Source organism: Anarhichas minor, unplaced genomic scaffold (genome assembly GCF_050575085.1).
Source record: "Anarhichas minor isolate MPS153535 unplaced genomic scaffold, ASM5057508v1 ptg000017l, whole genome shotgun sequence".
Lineage (NCBI taxonomy): Eukaryota > Metazoa > Chordata > Actinopteri > Perciformes > Anarhichadidae > Anarhichas > Anarhichas minor.
Genome location: NW_027466463.1, coordinates 12419076 through 12441578, shown reverse-complemented (window position 1 = coordinate 12441578; position 22503 = coordinate 12419076). Strand labels below are relative to the sequence as shown.

Below are 22503 nucleotides of genomic sequence, written 5' to 3'. Positions count from 1 at the left end.
GACAACAATAGACACAGTCCACAGAGCACAACAGACAAAAAACACATTACAAAGAATAAATAACACCAGAAAATGCCATATGAAACATGATCGACATCAGAAAGATGCTAAATCTAAAAACCACATCTAAAGGTGTTAAAAAATCGAACTGCTGCTGGAACGAAAGACCTTCTGAGTCGTTCAGTAGAACACTGAGGCATCCTGAGTCTCTCACTAAATGAGCTTCTGAGTCCATTAAAAACAGTGTAATGGATGGCCTTCAAAAGAAACAATCGTTTTTAACTTGGCCCTTGTTCTCTTTTCTACAATGACTTCTAGTGAGTCCGGGGTAAGGCCAATCACTGAGCCAGCCTTTCTGATGATCTTATTGATCCTGTTTTTATCATCCACAGTGATGCCCCCCCCCCCCCCCCCCCCCCCCCCCCCCCAGCAGAGCACAGCATAGAAGAGGACACTGGCTAAGATCCCCTGGTAAAAAGCATGAAGAAGCTTTCTGCTGATATCAAAGGATCTTAGTTTCTTTCCTCAAGAAGAGAAGTCTTGACTGAGCCTTTTTAATTACAGTATCAGTGTTCTTTTTCCAGTTTAATTAACTGTCCAATTGCACGATAATGTGGGTAAATATAGCATGGGTGTGGTGCTGTGACAGCAAAGAAAAAGAAAATTAAAAGTTACAACAAAGGTCTGTGATGAGAGGAGATCTGCCCACAAATTACTGGCGCTGCTCAAGCTTTAATGGATTGGGCACACCACGCCTAGGTGTGTCTAATGCCACTGATTACGCTCCAATTAATTAAATTACCTGGTGATGCTGTCCTTTTCATTCACCCATTTGGGACTGCACTGCTAGAACGATGCGTCATACAGTGTTAGCTCATACTTCCTCCTCAACACTAACCATGCCACGTTGTCTATTCAAAACAATGAAGATTATCAAATTGTGCTCAGGACAAAATACTGAAATGTACTGAAATAAGTTTCCAGACACTTGTTCCAAAAGGCAATTTATCAACATTTTTTTATACCAATATTGTGATTAAGCCACAAACTAACATCTGTTGTCAAAGCAATGGCCTGATTTCCTTTGGTGTGACCTGTCCAATGATTTCCTGTTCGCTCTCAGGACTAGAACCTGCAGAACAGGGAACCCTTGTTGAATGTGGCGGACAATGTTCCACACTTTATATTCACCTTTTCTCTGTTGAAGTATTGCATTATGTGTTTTGTAATTGCTGCATGCTAAATTAGGAGTATATGCTTTACAGATTAACAGAATCTCTAAATACACTAGAGCAGTGGAGGGTATTCTTTTGGTGACCTCATGATTTAATTTCTCCTTTTCACTATGTTTTGTCGCTAATTGTGACCTCTAGTGCACAGCGGGGACTAAAGTGTCTGTATTTGCTGATGTTTGTTTTTCAGAGACTTTATTGTTATTTAGTGGCAAATCAGATACTGATACAAAAACACAGCTCCCAAAAAATGACTCGCATACTATATCATGACTATATCATCATCATCATGTAAAATGCCATAGTATGTCATAACTCGGTGTTACCAAGTTTTCAGGGGATTTATTCATGATGTAGTGTCATGGGATCTAATTTGGCTCCTCTATTTCAGCTCAGACTGCAGTTTGCTATCTGACCATGGGGTGGCAGTATCACATTATCTTTGATGAGTTTGCCTCGTGAATCAAAATATAATTCTCATTTAAAAAAGTGTCAATTGAATTATTTCATCACCCAAAACATAATGCAAGACATTTTTCAGTGACAAAGAGAGGGGAGGGAGGACAACAGGCAGGACATCAGGGTGATACTGTTAACACTGCATATCCTTAAATAAAAGGGTCTGTGTGGGTGAGAGAGAGAGAGAGAGGGGGGGGGGGGGGGGGGGGGCATTCACAGCAAAACTGAGTGTTAAAAACCTCGAGTTCTGACCAAGCCTCCCAGACTGCGTGCTGTGAGTGGACCGTGCAGCTCTCAGAAGGTTTACTGTGTCTCTATCAGCTGTTCCACATGGAATTTCAAAACTTAACTCGGCCTGAATAAAGTTCAGGTGAAAGTGGATGGATCTTAAGACAGGAATTGCTGCACTATGGAGATGTTTGCCAGGCAGTGCTTTGTTTGGATACTTCTGGAAGGAGCCTTTTGTTTGGTAAGTAAAAGAACTAGACTGGAGAAACATTGAGCAAGACGGTGGAAAGTACTCAAGTGTAGTTGTGAGCCATCTATGCATTTTAAGTCTTGTTTTATTTTTCTGCTACATTTTACATCTAAATGATTATTTTAATGCCGCCATATATTTCTGTAAAGTGGGTATTTTGCAGTTTACATGCCAACATACCCAATAAGCTGTTTAAATATGATGCATTTTTGGATTTTAATCTAAATTTGTTTAGTTAGATCATCAACCAGATTAAAAATGTAATAACATTGAACAGATATTCTTGGAGAATTAGAGTGAGTATTCACTGAATCCCTGATCATTCTATTTCATTTATTTCCACTTTAATGATTTCTCTCCAAAATTGTCTGTATAGTTGGTTCTTGGGCAACATCATGCCAACTTCACCATCAGCAAGAGGGCATCGACTGAACTCAACAGAGACCAAGACCCTCCTTCACAGAAAGACTGGGCGCGTCAAACTAGGAGTTTGATTCAGAGCACCAAGCTACCCATCAGTCCTCTAATTCCTCTTTCAAAGACTTCTGGAAATACTTGGAGGAAACTCCCAGTCACACACCAACCCGTCCTCAAAGATAAAGCTTCGTCCCATCATGAAAGTCCAAGCAACGTCTAAATTCTCCAGAACGTTCAGCTGGGGCGACTTTTACTCAAACATCAAAACCATCAAACTGAATTTGCTGATAATGGCAAGATTGTGGATCACGGGAACGGCTCTCTTGGAGTCTACTTCCGCCACAACTCCACAGGTGTGGGCAACGTGTCCGTGAGCCTCGTCCCACCGATGAAAGAGGTGGAGTTTGATCTGGAGCGTCAAAGCGTGGTCAACCCCAAAGACTCGAAGACTTTCATGTCCTGCATGGGTGTGGTGCTGTAACAGCAAAGAAAAAGAAAATTATAAGTTACAACAAAGGTCTGTGATGAGAGGAGATCTGCCCACAAATTACTGGCGCTGCTCAAGCTTTAATGGATTGGGCACACCACGCCTAGGTGTGTCTAATGCCACTGATTACGCTCCAATTAATTAAATTACCTGGTGATGCTGTCCTTTTCATTCACCCATTTGGGACTGCACTGCTAGAACGATGCGTCATACAGTGTTAGCTCATACTTCCTCCTCAACACTAACCATGCCACGTTGTCTATTCAAAACAATGAAGATTATCAAATTGTGCTCAGGACAAAATACTGAAATATACTGAAATAAGTTTCCAGACACTTGTTCCAAAAGGCAATTTATCAACATTTTTTTATACCAATATTGTGATTAAGCCACAAACTAACATCTGTTGTCAAAGCAATGGCCTGATTTCCTTTGGTGTGACCTGTCCAATGATTTCCTGTTCGCTCTCAGGACTAGAACCTGCAGAACAGGGAACCCTTGTTGAATGTGGCGGACAATGTTCCACACTTTATATTCACCTTTTCTCTGTTGAAGTATTGCATTATGTGTTTTGTAATTGCTGCATGCTAAGTTAGGAGTATATGCTTTACAGATTAACAGATAAACAGAATCTCTAAATACACTAGAGCAGTGGAGGGTATTCTTTTGGTGACCTCATGATTTAATTTCTCCTTTTCACTATGTTTTGTCGCTAATTGTGACCTCTAGTGCACAGTGTCTGTATTTGCTGATGTTTGTTTTTCAGAGACTTTATTGTTATTTAGTGGCAAATCAGATACTGATACAAAAACACAGCTCCCAAAAAATGACTCACATACTATATCATGACTATATCATCATCATCATGTAAAATGCCATAGTATGTCATAACTCGGTGTTACCAAGTTTTCAGGGGATTTATTCATGATGTAGTGTCATGGGATCTAATTTGGCTCCTCTATTTCAGCTCAGACTGCAGTTTGCTATCTGACCATGGGGTGGCAGTATCACATTATCTTTGATGAGTTTGCCTCGTGAATCAAAATATAATTCTCATTTTAAAAAGTGTCAATTGAATTATTTCATCACCCAAAACATAATGCAAGACATTTTTCAGTGACAAAGAGAGGGGAGGGAGGACAACAGGCAGGACATCAGGGTGAGACTGTTAACACTGCATATCCTTAAATAAAAGGGTCTGTGTGGGTGAGAGAGAGAGAGAGAGAGAGAGGGGGGGGGGGGGTTGAGAGAGAGGGATGGAGATAGGGGGTGAGAGAGAGAGAGAGAGAGAGAGCAGCCATTCACAGCAAAACTGAGTGTTAAAAACCTCGAGTTCTGACCAAGCCTCCCAGACTGCGTGCTGTGAGTGGACCATGCAGCTCTCAGAAGGTTTACTGTGTCTCTATCAGCTGTTCCACATGGAATTTCAAAATTTAACTCGGCCTGAATAAAGTTCAGGTGAAAGTGGATGGATCTTAAGACAGGAATTGCTGCACTATGGAGATGTTTGCCAGGCAGTGCTTTGTTTGGATACTTCTGGAAGGAGCCTTTTGTTTGGTAAGTAAAAGAACTAGACTGGAGAAACATTGAGCAAGACGGTGGAAAGTACTGAAGAAGTGTAGTTGTGAGCCATCTATGCATTTTAAGTCTTGGTTTATTTTTCTGCTACATTTTACATCTAAATAATAATTTGTATGCCACCATATATTTCTGTAAAGTGGTTATTTTGCAGTTTACATGCCAACATACCCAATAAGCTGTTTAAATATGATGCATTTTAATCTAAATTTGTTTAGTTAGATCATCAACCAGATTTAAAATGTAATAACATTGAACAGATATTCACTGAATCCCTGACCATTCTTATTCATTTATTTCCACTTCTAAATGTCTAAATTTCTCTCCTAAATTGTCTGTATAGTTGGTTCTTGGGCAACATCATGCCAACTTCACCATCAGCAAGAGGGCATCGACTGAACTCAACAGAGACCAAGACCCTCCTTCACAGAAAGACTGGGCGCGTCAAACTAGGAGTTTGATTCAGAGCACCAAGCTACCCATCAGTCCTCTAATTCCTCTTTCAAAGCAGGGACTTCTGGAAATACTTGGAGGAAACTCCCAGTCACACACCAACCCGTCCTCAAAGATAAAGCTTCGTCCCATCATGAAAGTCCAAGCAACGTCTAAATTCTCCAGAACGTTCAGCTGGGGCGACTTTTACTCAAACATCAAAACCGTCAAACTGAATTTGCTGATAATGGGCAAGATTGTGGATCACGGGAACGGCTCTCTTGGAGTCTACTTCCGCCACAACTCCACAGGTGTGGGCAACGTGTCCGTGAGCCTCGTCCCACCGATGAAAGAGGTGGAGTTTGATCTGGAGCGTCAAAGCGTGGTCAACCCCAAAGACTCGAAGACGTTCAACTGCAGGGTGGACTTTGAGAAGACAGAACGCAACAAAAAGGTGATGCTGTGTAACTATGACCCATCCAAGACATGTGCTCAGGAGCAGACCCAGAGCCACGTCACCTGGATGTGCTCCAAACCATTCCAAGTCATCTGCATCTACGTGTCTTTCTACAGCACTGACTACAGACTGGTACAAAAAGTGTGTCCAGACTACAGCTACCAGAACCCAGCATCCTATCTGCCAACAGGCTAACCAGACGTCAAGGACACTAGTGGAGGGCAATGTTTCATTAAATCCACAAAGAATAAATCCAGTGTGAGCAGCTAATAACTGGTCTGACGGACGTAGGTTTTTGAAAGGAAGTTTAGCTTTACTCTGGAGAATATGTTTATCTTATTGATCAAATACTTTAAAGTAGCCTATATGTTTTTGGAGCAATATCTTACCTGTTGTAGATTACAAGAGTTGTATCAGACTGGTTTTGTGAAATGCATATAATCAGGGCTGCAACTAACGATTGTGTTCATTATCGATTGAAGTGACAATTATCGTTTAATCTTTTGGTTTTATGAAATGACAAAGTTGCAAAAAAATGCTCATCACGACCTTTACTATCACATAAGACAAGGCTGGAGCTTGGTAATGTTTAGCATTTTATTATATTTATTAAAGACGTGAGCGATCAATCAATCAAGTCATCCGTTTTGTTCTACACATACTTCATCCAATAACACTTTGTGTGAACTAGATAATAGCACGTTTTTCTGTTTGTAAGGGCTAATATATCATCACTCTTTCATGGCCTTTATTTGTAGATATATCAGGATGCAATGCTTTTACAACACTCTTATGTTGCATTTACCTTGTACACTTTAGTCATATGTGATCCTTTCTATCTTGTGTATTTCATAACACTCTTTACTGTGTGTTGCCCAACTAAAAACAAACATGATTAAAAACTAAAACCAATACAGAGTTACCAAGAGAGTCCTTCAAACCAGGAGTTCCTCACCTTTAAGGCCCACCTGTGATTGTTACTTTGCCGAGGATCACCTTCCCAAATAAATGAGAAAAAAAACATCACATCACAAAATAAAGAGGGCTGCATATGTGTTATTCAACTGTCAGCTGTAATGACCAAAATAAATATTGTGCTTACCCTCACTCATCACCATCAGCGTTATGAATCGGAATTTTTTCATTTGGTATTTTTTATTTGGTACGATCAGTGCTTGGATTCTTTTTACATCGACAACTCACTCGTGAGGATGTTTAGACCATCTAGACTACAAACAACAAAACGAGAGAGCGATATGGCTCAAAACGACATTTTTTTAAAGCATCTGTATAGGATGTTGTTTTCTAGAAGTGAAAGGCAAATTATTTTATGTCCTCATTAACACAACCAGTGTTATTTCTATAAATAGCATTATATTTGTAAGTGAAAGTGGAGGAAATGTGTGCTCATTCAGGTAACTGTGATTTTATATGCTAAACATTCAACCGTTTTCTAAAAGGCACAATACCTGGTCGTATTGATCATTATTCTCTTTTTGTCTCTTATTCCCCCCTTTAAGCTTAATAGGCTACGTAGCCTTGCTGGGGTGCTCTGTTGTGCAGCTGTTTAGAGAAATATAAAACCACCTCCATCATAGCAGGGATAAAGCATCCTGACAGCTGGGAATGTTACTGCCAGATACTGTTCCACTTGTGTTCAATAAGAAAGAAAGCTCACACAAGTATTACATGAAATACACAGAAGTATAAATAAGTCACACGTATTTTGGAGTAGTGGACGGCAGTAAAGCGCCAAAGCGGGAACTACTTTGGGATTCAATGTCTCACTGAAGGACTCTTCGACATGCGGACATTCTGCAAATACAACCTGCTAAAAAGGTTTTGAGCCTTACCGCCCTCCATAGTACAGCAGGGATACGAGCACAGCATCTCTGGAGCGAGCTTTATGTGAACGCGCGCCTCCTTCGCCGTTAGGACAGGGACAGGACTAGGGGGGGGGGGAACAGATCTCGATGGGGACACCGGGTTCAATTCAACTCTGGCATGTAGGCTGTAACAAATGTCTTTTTGTTTTTGCATTCGAAGGTTTTCAAATCTGTTCACATTTTTTCATAAACCTAAAAAAATGGGGAACATATAATTTTGTGTTATTGCGGTTATATAAATGTAATTTATGGTGCTATTAGATTTCTGCACCACCTCAAGGGCGTTCATTTTAATCCAATCTGATGTTCTACACTAAGATCAAAGCGCTGTCCGAAGAAACGGAGCGTTGCATTTCTATATAAATTAACAAACTGATAAGTTAAAACGGATTAAAGAAAACCTTTTCAATCGATGTGTATAATGCAAAATAGCACCTCTTGTGTCGTGCTTGTCACCATTGGGGATGACAATGACTGTGATAAGACCAACGACTGACTAGCAGTGGTGATTTTGGTCTAAACATTCTGGTGGGGCCACAAATACACAATATATTCATACAAGAACATTTGATGATTAAATCCAAACATATCATTGGACCCCCACAGGACAATGTTAAGGATCTCTAAATCTCATGATCGACTCTGTTGAGCAACCTCGTCCTTTAAAACATTGTACATGAAATTCAAAAGTTTATTTTGAATTATGGCTGAAGTGCCCTTACAATAGGGTTGTGCATCATATTGTTCAATGTTTGCTCAATGAGAGGCCACGTTCGTTGTCCCCAGTAAGCCTAACTTGATGGCATTATCCACACACGATGCACAACTCTCGTGTTTTACCAGCCTTTCTGAAAGATGTTTCAAGCCTTAAATCAACTTGCTGTCCAGTTTCCCATCTGAAATATAACATGGAAAGCAGAACAGTGCTTTTTTTTGATATGCTAGCAGTAGTTTTCCATTTGAACCTCTCATGGTTGAATGGTCTTTTTCTATCCTTTCCTTCTTGAGATATGATTAAGTCATCCGGTCAATGTGGTCCCAAATGTTTAATTTCTAATCAGTGCTAAATCGTACTGTAGTTAAATAATCCAAACGATTCATCACTACTGTTGGGAAAATGTAACGTTCAGCTTTGCTATAAATGTTATTAAATAGTATGGCACACAAGTCTGCTTCATAATAAGCTTTACGACACTGAAATTATTTCGTTTGAGTCATTACACTAAATATCAAAACACTTGTCGTTCTCCCTGAAATGTCCTCAATTTAGGTGCGACTGGTTTCTGTGAAGTCCCAAAATGAAACGTCTTGTTTTATGAGACAGCTGAAAATAAATAAAAAACATATACGGTAAGTCATACAAAAATAACAGACACAGTTTGCATTGCATTCAATACAAAATAGTTGTGGTTTAATCTTTTGGGAACAAAAAAATGGCAACAACTAAGTGTCACTTCTCATAACTGGCAATATCTACAGGAAAGAAACAGCGGTTCCTTCTATCAAATACCATTTTACACCAGGCTAAAATGATAACTTCAAATGTATTTCATGTGGTTTGCATTTTGTTCACATTCGGTCGATTCTGAACATTAAAACGTGTTCATTTCAATTTAATTCCCCCTCAGTCTTCATGCCTGCAAAGAAAACATCTCTCTTCCAATTTAACGGTTGAAAATGCTTTTTGTTTCCACAGCTTCAAAAACACTTGTGTCTGTACAAATTCCTATGAAAAAAATAGAAATGACAGTTCTGAGGAGAAAAAAACAAATAAGAAATCAGTCATAAAACAACATTTACATGCCTGACTGATTCCTAATGTTATTTTTAAACCATTTCTTGACATTATTTTTCCCTCCATTTGTCGTCTCCTGGATGGTTTGTCTAATGACACCTCGGATTGTATTTTCTCTCAAGGGCTACGAAGACAGATCCACACACAAAATACAATTTTCCCAGGAAGGACATCCAGCTGTGCGTTTCTGTATCCTCTCTATGCTGATTCTTCCCCCCCGACTATTTAAAAAAAGAAACGGATGCAGTTGAAGCAGAGTTCTATATGGGAGTACAGCTGATACATCTTCTTAAAGGGTACTTTGTTCTTGGTGGTCCAGCTGGGTCTTTAGTCCATGAAGCTTGCTTCAATGTGTGCTTGCCGACAGTATTTCTACTTTACTGCTGGTAAGAGTTGAGGAAGGGTGATCTGTGACTTTAGTGCAATGTTTTCCCAACTTTCTTTGGGAGGATTAATGATGAGTTTGTCCCATATCTGCTTTTTTTGACTAGCCCTTGGTCGTCTTTCTCGAGGGGGGGGAGGGGCTTCTAGTTTGTGACTAACAGGCCCACTTCTTCTTTAGTCACTCGCATGTGTCCATTAGATTGGGGACGTGTCCTACTGCTCTACTCCAAGCACTAAGAACAGAGCAAAAAGAAGCCTTTTGATGAAATAGACAGTTAAAGACTTAATTTATCTGCACTTTGTCCTTCAAACCTCCAGATTTCCAGACAGTTGGCTCTTTCTGGATTGCTGGTTCCAGTCCGTCCGTCCCGAATGGATTCCAAATTAGGAACTAACAGGATGTTGAGGGATTTAGCCTTCACACACGGAAAAGAGCACAATGTCAGGCACCTCACTAAGCCAGCGCCGAAGAGTAAGGGGGGGATGGGTGTTATTTTAGTAAACAACAAACATCCACTTCACAAGCCCACCTGCCCCTCTCTTCCACCGCCTCCTCCGCTTTCTTCTTCCCTCCATCTTTAGAAGAGACTAAATACAGCAGGTTTGTACGGGGCAGAAGGGGGAGATTCGGGGGAGGCTGTCTGTATTGTAGTAGGTAACAGCAAGGGGAAAGGTTGCCCCTGTGTGAGGGGAGGGATCTGTGTGTCTTTCTATGTATATGCATGTGTGTATATGTATCGGTGTGGACATCTTGCTGTTAGGATTGTTTGAGGCGCTTGCGTGGGGGTCCCAGGAAAGGGCACTGGGCTGAAGCCAGGGAGCGGTAAGCTTCGGCCACCAGGTGTGGATGAGACGCCACCATGGACTTCCAACCTGCTGTCTCCATCACCTCTGCAGCATGACTGGAGGGTGGAAACAAAAAAACATTAGTTTAGGGAAAAACAATTGGTATAAATAATAGATTAGTTAATAATAGATTATTTTCTTGATTACAGTATTGGCCCAATATGTTTTTTTAGGGATCTTCTTAAATTCGAGGACAAAACAATTACATTTTAATTACAATTAGTTTTGAATGGAGAGAGTATCGGGGTACCACTTGCCCCTACGGAGAGTGTTGCATTGTGGGTTGTTTGTAGCTTTAATACTGCTGGGGTAGCAAATGTCTTCAAGTTTGTCTATAGTGTTAAGAGTTCGTAAGCCCTGAGAGTGTTACATTAGACCAGTTCAACCTGCAGGAGCGTCTGAAGGCTTGTAATCAGGGCTGTCATATATTTGGGCCAATACAGTCATAGCAGAGAGTTGCAGATCAAACTTCTTTATAACTTATCCCATTAAGCATCTCGTGAACCCGGCTGATTTATCATGGGACACATTGGAGAGGACTCGAACCTCAGGTTGGGAACCACAAACGTAAGACAAAGAAAAGCAGCAAATCCTCACAACTGCAAAACAATTAATCCGTTATCATCATATCAGCTCATCTATTAAAGCGACTAATTATTTAGGCTCTCTAAATGTAAATGAAATGAAAGTGTGTAGAGGGAGGGAAATAATCTGGAGGAATATGCGCGAGCTCAACATCAGTACAGACAGATGTTCGGAGTTAATATCACACTTTCATCCGACTCAACAGATAAGGTGACAGCACACCGAGTGAGGAGTCAGGTTGTCCTGATCCCCCGGAAAGCCTCGACAGTGTTTAATAGTAATCAGACAGACCACCCCATGAGGGGACATGTGAAATTAAATCATTAATTGTGACGACAAGGGATGAGGCGAGAGGGTGAGACCGAGTCCTGGTCCCCCCCAGTAACGAATCCAAGATAAAGAAGAGATGCAACAGACGGAGACAACAACAGAGACAAAATGTTCAGTGGACTGCGAGTCTGCTGGAGACTTGATTACAAGTGATGACGTGTGAACTCACTAGTTGATGAAGTCGACGGCCTGTGTTTTGAGCTGATCGGCGCTGTGCAGGTCAGCCAGGATGAGGATCTCTGCAGCGTTTTCCACGGACAGACTTGTACACAACGCGTCCTCACACATAACCTTCAGTCTCTCCAGAGCATACTGAAGGAGAGAGGACACTAGATCAGTACATACTGAAGGAGAGAGGACACTAGATCAGTACATACTGAAGGAGAGAGGACACTAGATCAGTACATACTGAAAGAGAGAGGACACTAGATCAGTACATACTGAAAGAGAGAGGACACTAGATCAGTACATACTGAAGGAGAGAGGACACTAGATCAGTACATACTGAAGGAGAGAGGACACTAGATCAGTACATACTGAAAGAGAGAGGACACTAGATCAGTACATACTGAAAGAGAGAGGACACTAGATCAGTACATACTGAAGGAGAGAGGACACTAGATCAGTACATACTGAAGGAGAGAGGACACTAGATCAGTACATACTGAAGGAGAGAGGACACTAGATCAGTACATACTGAAGGAGAGAGGACACTAGATCAGTACATACTGAAGGAGAGAGGACACTAGATCAGTACATACTGAAAGAGAGAGGACACTAGATCAGTACATACTGAAAGAGAGAGGACACTAGATCAGTACATACTGAAGGAGAGAGGACACTAGATCAGTACATACTGAAGGAGAGAGGACACTAGATCAGTACATACTGAACGAGAGAGGACACTAGATCAGTACATACTGAAAGAGAGAGGACACTAGATCAGTACATACTGAAGGAGAGAGGACACTAGATCAGTACATACTGAAGGAGAGAGGACACTAGATCAGTACATACTGAAAGAGAGAGGACACTAGATCAGTACATACTGAAGGAGAGAGGACACTAGATCAGTACATACTGAACGAGAGAGGACACTAGATCAGTACATACTGAAAGAGAGAGGACACTAGATCAGTACATACTGAAGGAGAGAGGACCCTAGATCAGTACATACTGAAGGAGAGAGGACACTAGATCAGTACATACTGAAAGAGAGAGGACACTAGATCAGTACATACTGAAAGAGAGAGGACACTAGATCAGTACATACTGAAGGAGAGAGGACACTAGATCAGTACATACTGAAGGAGAGAGGACACTAGATCAGTACATACTGAAAGAGAGAGGACACTAGATCAGTACACATGTCTGTCTTCACCAGTATTCGTGAGCCATTTGCTGCGACGGGTTAGGTGGTTTTGGCTAATATCATTTCAGCGATCAAAACCAGTCTGTAATGTCACACCTCTAACAGAGACCATCCAGTCTGAAGCTGTTTCAGAAGTCAGTCTCTCGTTTGGTGTTTTAGAGGAGGGAGATCAGAGTGAAATCATCCAACCGTTTCTTTAAAATCCTGATGGCTTACCGGGCTAATTGGTTTAGTGCACTTAATCCATCTTATTACTTTTAGTTGGGGCAATATCTGCAAGGACACAGTGTGCGCTGCCAGCAAAATAATATGCAACTTTAATCACATAAAATACAGCCGGGACGGCAATATAAACATCTTTAGTAAAAATACACAGAGCCAAACAGCCTCCATCAACAGATTCTATCCATCGAGAAAACGCTGTCTCAATACGTCTCAATATAGCGATGCAGTAGCTGTATTGTTGTATTACTTTGTCAGCTGCTGCCAGCAGGTCGTCGGCCATCTTGTCCAGGTTGGGAGCCTTGTCTGTGTAAATGAAGCACATCATCTCTTTGAAGACCTCCGGCTCCACGTCGTTGATCTCCACTCGGTTCTGACGGAACGAGACGGTGAGTAAGGAAGTTAGATTCGAGCGTTTCACCGTGACATGAGCTTCAACTACCTGCCCTTTATCTCATTAGGTGCATTACGTCATAAAAACAACAGTTATTTAAAGAAACCTTGCAGCAAATGAAGAAATCATTTTTTTTATAAGTTCTTAATTAAGATTTTGAAAAAACAGGATTCCTTGTGACTCTGAATCTTGTTTGCTAGAGTTTAACACATTAAGAGGTTATGTGTTACATGGAATTTGAACAAATGATGAATTGATTAAAAGCACTTTTATCTTTAAAACACGATTTAAAAATATTTCCTCTCCCAGCATTCCATTTGTTGCCTTTCAGTTCAAATCCGCTCATATATTATTGAGAGAAACGTTTTCATCTTTCAAAAAGTAGCAACATAAAATCTAAAATAGCCTTGGTTTAAAAAAAAAAAAAAAAAAACACATCTGGACAGCTTCTCCTGCAATTTCATTTCTTACAGTTACATGTGCTACGATGAAAAAAAAAAAAAGCAATCCTCTGCTTCTGCAGCTTTGTCAGTGAAGGATGAATCCTGACCCCCAAGTACGGCGGGACAATTTCATTTCAGGTGCACTATCATTCAGTTTCACCAAACAGCTCTGTGCTGCAGCCGTTTGACAGCACACCATCCTTCACTCACTTTAACCCCTCAACACAGCAGGGAACGTGTGAGCAGTGGAGCCGCTGGAGGAACAAAACTAATTTATTTCTAGGAATTAAAAAACAAAAAAAGCTCCGGGACCAGGGGCTCACCTTTTTACTCTCCTCCATCTCGTGCTCAAACATGGCGCTGAATACAGGGGAACGTGCTGAAAGTAGGAATATGGAGAGAAAAAATGTGAATGTGGGAGTAATTATGGGATCAGAACAAACACGCACCACACACAGTCAAGCTTTCTTTAACCAGATAAACAAATAAACTGTAAACAGGGTGTGTCGGACTCCTGTCTGTACCTGCCAGGATGGCTTTGTGGGCCTGAAACTCCTGTCCCGCCACACACAGGGAGCAGTCTGTGAAGCGGGAGTTCTCCCACAGGCCCCCCAGCTCATCTGCAAGCCGGCAGTCAGGTACCTTCACCATGTTCATGGTGTTCTGCCCAGATATGTTGACTGAGTCCTGCACCACACTCACCTGAGGGAGAGGAATGAAATGACATGTAAAAATGTAACTGTAAATGAGAGATGGTATAAACCAAGAAGAGTTTAACTCAAGGCAGTGTACCTCACAGAAGAGCGTGAGCTTGTCGTCGGGTAGAAGACCGTTGGCCTCATCTAGGAGGAAGTCTCTCCGGATGAACTTCTTGAAGCCCCAGTCCTTCCCTTGGACAAAGCGATATGCTCTCTGGCTTTCTGCACACAGCCGGGACGCACAGAGGTAACAAAAAGGTAAGTCCACGTAAAAGCTCCTCAGAGGGACGTTACATCTAGACTATGATGGCCTCTGTTTCAGTTACAGGTCTGTGCTACCCAGTCGACTCACCCATGGCTTTGGTCTCCTCTCCCTTGGCGTTGAGGATGGAGAATTTGAACTTGGCGCGCACCTCGGCCTTCGGACAGCTGACCAGCAGCAGGTAGAGAGACAGGTAGTCTTTGCTCTCCTCATCCAGGCCCTTAGGATTCACTCGCAAACACCTGATGGTGGTTGAGGGTGGAACAGTTAAGATCTCTAGTAAAAGGGATGGAAGTAATAATGTATTAACTAGGGGTGTAACAATACGTGTATTGGTATTGAACCGTTCGGTAAAGGACATTGGGTTTGGTCATCCTTTCGATATGTCCTGTGATCCAAACAGCTGTTTACGTCCACTCCTCTCGCACACACAGAACAAAAATTCTAGAGTGTGAGTTTTACCTTTGTCATTTTCCCTAGTGTGCCGAAAACGAACCGGACCGTGACCCCAAAAACCGAGGAACGTACCGAACCATGAATTTGTGTGTACCGTTACACCCCTTCTACTAACATTAACGGTGTAATTTGCAACAGTAATCAGACGGGGAGGGATTCTCTAGATGTTTCTCAGAAGTCCACTTCCTGTGCACTGCGGCAAGACGATGAAAACTGGACATTAGAATACGATCAAACAGAGCGGCTCTCTCGCCCACCCACCATTTCAGCTTGTCATTGGCCCCCGAAGAGAAGGTGGAGCTCTTGATGACCTCGCCCATCTCCTCACGACAGAAGCTGAAGTTGTTGATGGTCCACATGTAAGAGAACTTCACCACTTTGATCTGGCAGAGGGAAAGGTATTCAGTGGAGCTCAGGACCTTTGATTTGTTTGAGATGAAAGACAACAGCGTGATGATCATTTTACCTGTGTGTAACACCAGCTCTCGGCCACGGGCCCGCTGGACATTTCCGCAGGGGGAGGGGGACTCGGGACTCTTGACATTGCCAGCGTGACAGAAGGTGTCGGGGGCAAGAGGGTGAGGAGAAGGATTCCGTCACTTCCACTTGTCAATGTTCAGTCCCGACGGCCATCTGCAGCAGTACACGCCAGATGGAAGCAGTTTGCCCCCTAGAAACAGACCACGAGTGTGATTAGTTGATCAGAGTTTAAATCCCATCTCCTTGAAAATCCTGTTCAGCCTGAAACGCATTTTTCTAACGAAGAGGCAATCACAGAAAACCGTTTTGCAAAAAGCTCATTGAGATGCAACACACGGGCACCGTATCTTTCATTAATCCAGTTAAGATTCAATATCATTATATTCATGCGGCCACGTTGCCTGCTATTGAGGCTTGTGTGGTTGTGGCGAGATGAATTGTCCCTGACCCATTGGGGGGGGGGGGGGGGGGGGGGGGGGGGGGGGCAGCAGGAGATCGATGGCCCACGCCTGTTTTAAGATCAATAGCAGCTGCAATTGCAATTAAGTCGCAAACATGAACTGTAAATAAACAAGCTGCCTCCCAGGACTGTGGTGGAGGTTGGAGCTACTGGCCAAACTACCTTCAAGTCACACGGCCGCAGGAAGGTTGTGTAGACTTGTGACGCACACTTCTCTCCTCTAAATAACACACTTCCACAGCATGCGTGTGTGTACTGTATGTTGGACAGTCAGGCCTGATAACCTCTGTGACCATTTAATGCCACGAAATATTCCATGCACTATAGAAAATTCAGACTTTTGTATCCTTCTCGTAGGTACAGAGCGCCTTTGAATACAAATGATAGGAGGTGCCATGATGCCGTTATCAAGACCTTTAAAACCTTATAAGTGGCAAAGCATCCTAACTGACGTATAAATCTACTGGAAGTTAGAAATGTGGATCTATACATTAAAAAGGATAAGACTAGTGATATATTATGAATACATCTATATTTCTGCTATTGTCACCAAAAGAGCAAAACAATGCTGACTGATACAACCGATAAGGGGGAGTCATTCCCACAAACACCGTCCCGCTGGCCTAAATATTGAGTTGAGTATCATAGTGTACTAATCCACCACTGAAAATAGTCCCCATTAAATGCACCATTTATCCTGTTTGAGTTTTTTTTTTTCTCAACAGCTGTTTTAGTGATTTATTTAGCCTCATTTAGCTTTTCAGTAGGAACAGATGCCAAAAAGTAGTTAAAAAGTCATTTGTAAAGCATTCAGATTAATTAAAGTGTAGCTTGTGGTCTTTTCAAGGGATTTTGGATTACATTTATATATTTTTCAGTTCAAATGACTGCGCTAGAGAAATCAAGACGAGCTGACAGGGTTTCAGACTGCTGGATTGCCTCAGACTAGAAGACAAAAGTCAGCGTCAATATTTAATTATATGTGACGGTACAGGTACGTTGCCCTCTTTTCTACCCCTTTAGCGGGGGATAAGGACACAACACCTCGCACTGGACATCATGTTGATAGACAGATTCATAAGCCTTTTTCATCTTGCTGCACAATGTTTTCCACTCCAGTCAGTTTCTTTCTAGGCCCTCGTACTGTTAATCTGGGACCAATTCTTCTCACTGTTCAATATCTTTTTCTAGTCGACCATTTTTGTCTGCATTCCTCTAACCCATCATCCGTCTCTACCTTCCTGTCACACCCGGAGCCTTTAATGTCTTCATCCATAAATTCAATTTGGGTTCAAATGCAGCGCAACAATAAGTGTCGGCTGGGAGCTGAGCTTTTTGCTCCTCGTGATCGCACTGAATGAAGGCGACACGTTGACCGTGAAGCTGCTTAGAGGCGGTGTGAATGGTAACATCTGAACGTATGACGCACTTAACAGAATAATGTTAGTGGCGTAATGATGGGAAGTTATTCGTTTAATACTACAGCAAACATACAGCATCCACAAATCCTTTAAAATCATATTTTATATGATTATCAGAATTCTGAGTGGGAAATGCATATATATATATGGAAAGAAAAAAGACATGCGCTACTTCTGCTAACAATCCCACAATGCAATGGGTAAAAATGAACCGTTATGATGTTGTACAAAAGTACGATGATTCATAAAGTGTCTTTAATCTCAATTTACTGGTGACGGTAAAGTCAACTACTGCATGTATAATAAACATGCATCATACGTATTCAGGTCTCTCCACACTCTCGTCTATAGTACATGCTGTGCAATGTTGGTACCGTGATCTCCTACACAGTAACAGTGTAGTACAAATGCCTGCACAGCCAGATCTCTAACCAATAGAAGGTTTTTTTTAGGATGGGACAGGATGAATACTCTGCTGGAACTAAGTAATTACTGCCGAGTCACAGTCAAAGCCTGTTCTCCAGGCAAAAAGGAAATAAAATCAGTGTAACTAATGAGGTACATCATAACATTACCACTTTGAGTGAAGACATCTTGATTTAAGTGCAGATATTTTGTCTAATGCGGACAAAATGAATCACTGTCTAATCAACACAAAGTTCCTGTTAAAGATCCGATGAACGGAGAAGCAGCCAATCTTCTTGATTCTTGAACAGCAGCAACGAGTGAGATGGACCGAGACAAAGGGGGGGGGGGGGGGGGGGGGAGAGAAAAGTAAAGTGATAGAGAAGCCAAATGGAAAAACTGGTGGCAAATGAAAGATGGGCCACCATCTGTGGGCCCATTCAAAAAAGATAAATTGCCACAAAAAGTGGTTCGATGGAGACAAAAGAAAATCAAACGGAGGTATAACAGAGAAATCAAATACGGATTTGTGGACCGGTGGACTCTGATGAAGACGCACGGTGCATTGAAACCGTCCCAACACACAGTTTCATCCTCAACGACCCACTGACTGAGACGTGAACTATAACCCTGCAGGACTAACATCTGCAATAGCCATTGAAAGTATTTACATTCAGCAATTATCACTCTATATTGTAGTTGTTATTGTTAGTGGCAGAGTCTGCCATTCCCTTGCTGTCTTCGGATTGCATGACAGATTCAACAAATCTAATAAGTGGGCAAGGGGCTGAAAGATTAAACCGCAGCCATTTCTGTTTACAGAAAAATATGACAAAAACAAAATACACAAATCTCTAGAATAGACGCAGCCGAGCCGCATCCGACCTGTGATGATCACGCATGCTCTAACCTGTTAACATGTTCCCCAGCACAAACGCGCTGCTCAAGCAGGCAGCCCAGATAGGAGAGAACAGGCTTGTGCTGGACTGTGATTGTAATGAAACAGGAAAAAATGGCGGACAATGTGGGGAGAGGTGAGGAGGGTGGTCTGATTAGAAGGCGTTAACGTTCTTTATTTCATGACGTAGATTTGGCCCAAATGGTCAACTCCATCTCCATTTTTTTTTTTGGTAAGAAATGTCAATATTAGCACCAGCATTGATGTGTTTTATCAAAGAACAGTCATATAACTTGGATTAAAGCTTAAGAAACGTATTTAAGTGTGCAGCTACTCTTCAACATTTGCAGCACAGTGATGGAACAAGAAGAAACCTCGAATAGAAATCGTAAAAACAACTTCAACTTTTTTCCTCTACGTTCACATGACGGTAAAAACCTACAGCAACCAAACTCAGAAGATCGATCAAAGTCACCTCGGTTTCCAAAACTACCACCAGAAGATCAAAGGCACAAGGATCAGGTCTTACGGTTGTCTGCTAAACTTTCACCATTATATCTATACACATATCACCAATATATGTTGATTATCTAAAAATTATTTTTCAAAGATGTAGGAGATGGAGAGGCAACAATCTATGAAGTGTTTGATCATCGCAGTCTTAGTGAGAAGTAAAGTTATGCTCATTGAATTCAAATGCAGATATATATTACATGAGGTGGCAGTTATGACCACAGTGGTTATTTTCGTGACATTTCACTCACCCAACCCGAAAAAAAAAAAAGAGAGAAATCAATCTCTGCTCTAAATTAAAGACTCGAGGTATGGAGGCACTTCACGTGGCAATTTCCAAAGGGGGATGAAAAAATTGCAACCGTTGTCAAAGTGTCAGTGAACACAACGTGTATTTCCAAAGCTTTGGTCTTCGAGGACTGCAGAAAGCCAGACAAACCTAAAAAACTATAATTGGTACAGGGGCTGGGGATCGATTGCACGGCGCGTGTTGGGCCTCTGCGGGAGTGATTTCATATTCTGTCCTTGGTCATGGTGCTCCTCCTTTCCTAAAAACTCAATCTCAGAGAGGTATGAACTATTGATTTTGCTACAGCGATCAGCTTGCCTCGCTCTTATCCCTGACTTTGTGCAGACCCACAATTACATTGAAGGGGATTTGAGTGGGTAAAAAAAAAAAAAGCATTAGCACCCCAGGCTCCCCCCTCCTCCTGGTACTTCCTCACGAAAACCCTCCTCACTTCGCCACGCACGGGAGGTTAAAGGGAGGAGGGACCTCAATGCATATCTAATGTCTAAAGTCACCTGGTTCACAGCAGCACAACAGTTACACTCGACGTGTTGACCTCGAAGGGCAGACACTCCCGTAGGCTGCAAAACACTGCCAGTAGTCCGGTCATTGTGGCTGTAAAAAGCAGCTTTCAGGGACATCTTTTACTATTTTTTGATTTGGTTGATTTGAGCTTCATCGTGAATCTGTGGTTTGCTTTTTTTTGGTAGTTGCAACAGGAAATGATCCTTCGGAAAGACAACTGCAATTTAGGATTAATAAACTCTTAAACGTATTGTGATTTCCTTTGATTTATGTTCACTACAAAGTAACCTGGTTTGCATGTATTGTAAGGTAAATAGCCAGCCGTTTGAAAAGGCCCCAAACAATTTAACAGACAAGCTCGCTGCAGACAAGGTTTGTATGATGTTTCAAATCAAATTAATCTTCATAAATTGTGACAGATGCTGTTGTTGTGTGGGACATTGTGATGGGAGAGAGTATTTGCTTCTGGCCAGTGCAACTGGATCGCATCAATGTCCACATCACAAAAACCTGGATCACAACAATTTTTGGCAATGGATTGCCTTACTGTTTAAGTGTTATGACGATTGGAAAACATGGACTAAGCATTTCATTTCTGTTTTTAAAGTTGCGCAAGTTATCTACTTGGGGCAGAGAAATCTGACTTCAGATTCCAGTAAGAGAACATTATAAAATACTTTAAGAATAAACGGAGGTTTGTAACTCACTTTCATGATACAAGAAAAACTATCACAAACATTGCAAAAGTTGTTAAAAACTGATTTGAAGGCGCAAACGCAGTGGATTTTACTCTGGGTCGCCACACTGAAGGGGAGTTATGTATACGCAGTACATCTGCAGGGCCAAGAGGTAGACTCAGGACTTTTTTTTTTTTTTATTGAGGGCCATTTTAAATCTGCTGCATGGCAGCACTTTGACTTCAACATTAGGCAATAATGTAGCAAAAAGATAAGTATTGATTGTACTACAAGAAAGCCAAGCCTCCCCGGTTACATTCGTTTTAAAAAGCATCCCAAATCATTAGAATACAACGTTATCACTCTGCAAGTTATGGCCAAAACATTATGTATTAAGTTGAATCAACCCTTCTCACAAACAGTCTTGATTAAAAATCATCACGGTCTAAAAGACATAAAGATACCAATGTTCATGTTACAGTGTTCACCACCAGCATGAGAGATAAACAATTAAACCTTCTTTATACATGATATCCCTGCTGTGGAGTTTGCTCTGTTTCCAGTGAACCTGTACAGATGAGCCAATATTATACTTGTCTTCTCACTCTCTATCCAAACAATTATAAATGAGAGCTATTAAACTCACCAGTTTTTGTGCAGCTTGAGAAAACAGACCATAACACCACCAGAAGCGTTACTTGTAGGGCTAAAACATACATAAATCCTGACATCTATCCATTAACCACAAATACATTATAGTCATCTATTAATAATAGTGATCATTATGATTACGTTAAATTAAATTTAAACTTTTAGCCATATTACATTTCTTTCTATTCAGTAAACTTACTAATCTTTTAATTGTTTGATAATTGATAATGGGAAGTGAACCTCACACCTTCTAGTTATTGTAGGAGATGACAGTAGCAGGTAGTTAACGTTAACTTGCTAACAATACAGACAGTCGACAATGGTGTCTTACTTTGAATTGGCTCTTTTATAATACTACATATAAACACCAGGGTGCTCATATAGAAAAAGAAATCCCATACATTGATGACAAGTTGTGATACTTTAAAAAAATGACTGCAAATAACCCAATCTGACGATAGCACGCCAGTTAGCTGATTGAGCTAGCTAGCTAGCAGCTAACATAAGCCAAACAAAAAGGTCGGATAAATCGCCGCAAACATTGCGATTATAAAATACGACATAACCGCCTGCTTCGTGTTGTTTTAAGTCTTAAGTCCCTATATGACTGCTTTCTGTTTTAATTATCGACGGGCTTACCTTTGCGTTTGGTTAAATTGTGACGCTAGCTGTCCGTGATCTTGTGTTGTTGTGATTGCTAACAGGCTAACTGTCTATAGCACGAGCAGACATGATGGGTCTCGCGAGGAGCGCCACTGCTGTCTCGGAGTCATTTTACGGCCCATTAATACAATGACAAAAACTGTACATACACTAAATACGTTTTATTTTAATAATAGCTCTGTTATGCTTATAGTTGCATGTGTGCTGGGGCCAGTATTTTACTTTACCATCATTGAAAACTAATTAATATTGATTTAATCAGCACTGGATGAGCTACAGCCGTGTTCCTCATCATTAACAGAGCAAAC

General features: G+C 41.4%; 2 protein-coding genes and 1 pseudogene across 2 annotated transcripts; 2 read left to right on the top strand and 1 right to left on the bottom strand.

Annotated features, from left to right (window-relative positions):
* The first annotated feature begins 2100 nt into the window (after positions 1–2100).
* LOC142951286 (neurexophilin-1-like) lies at positions 2101–3067 on the top strand (annotated as a pseudogene).
* A 1503-nt stretch (positions 3068–4570) lies between these two features.
* Positions 4571–5735, top strand: LOC142951520 (neurexophilin-1-like). Its single transcript, XM_076093113.1, has 2 exons — positions 4571–4630; positions 4995–5735. The coding sequence occupies exons 1-2, from the start codon at positions 4571–4573 to the stop codon at positions 5733–5735; spliced, it is 801 nt and encodes a 266-aa protein (XP_075949228.1).
* Positions 5736–8810: 3075 nt separating this feature from the next.
* LOC142951862 (speckle-type POZ protein) lies at positions 8811–22262 on the bottom strand. Its single transcript, XM_076093713.1, has 10 exons — positions 22172–22262; positions 15680–15883; positions 15475–15596; positions 14848–14999; positions 14590–14717; positions 14322–14499; positions 14121–14176; positions 13211–13333; positions 11536–11678; positions 8811–10507 (listed from the first exon to the last, which is right to left on the bottom strand). Exons 2-10 carry the CDS (start codon positions 15755–15757, stop codon positions 10363–10365), a joined length of 1125 nt encoding a protein of 374 aa, XP_075949828.1. The 5' UTR covers positions 15758–15883; positions 22172–22262; the 3' UTR covers positions 8811–10362.
* Between the last annotated feature and the right edge of the window lie 241 nt (positions 22263–22503).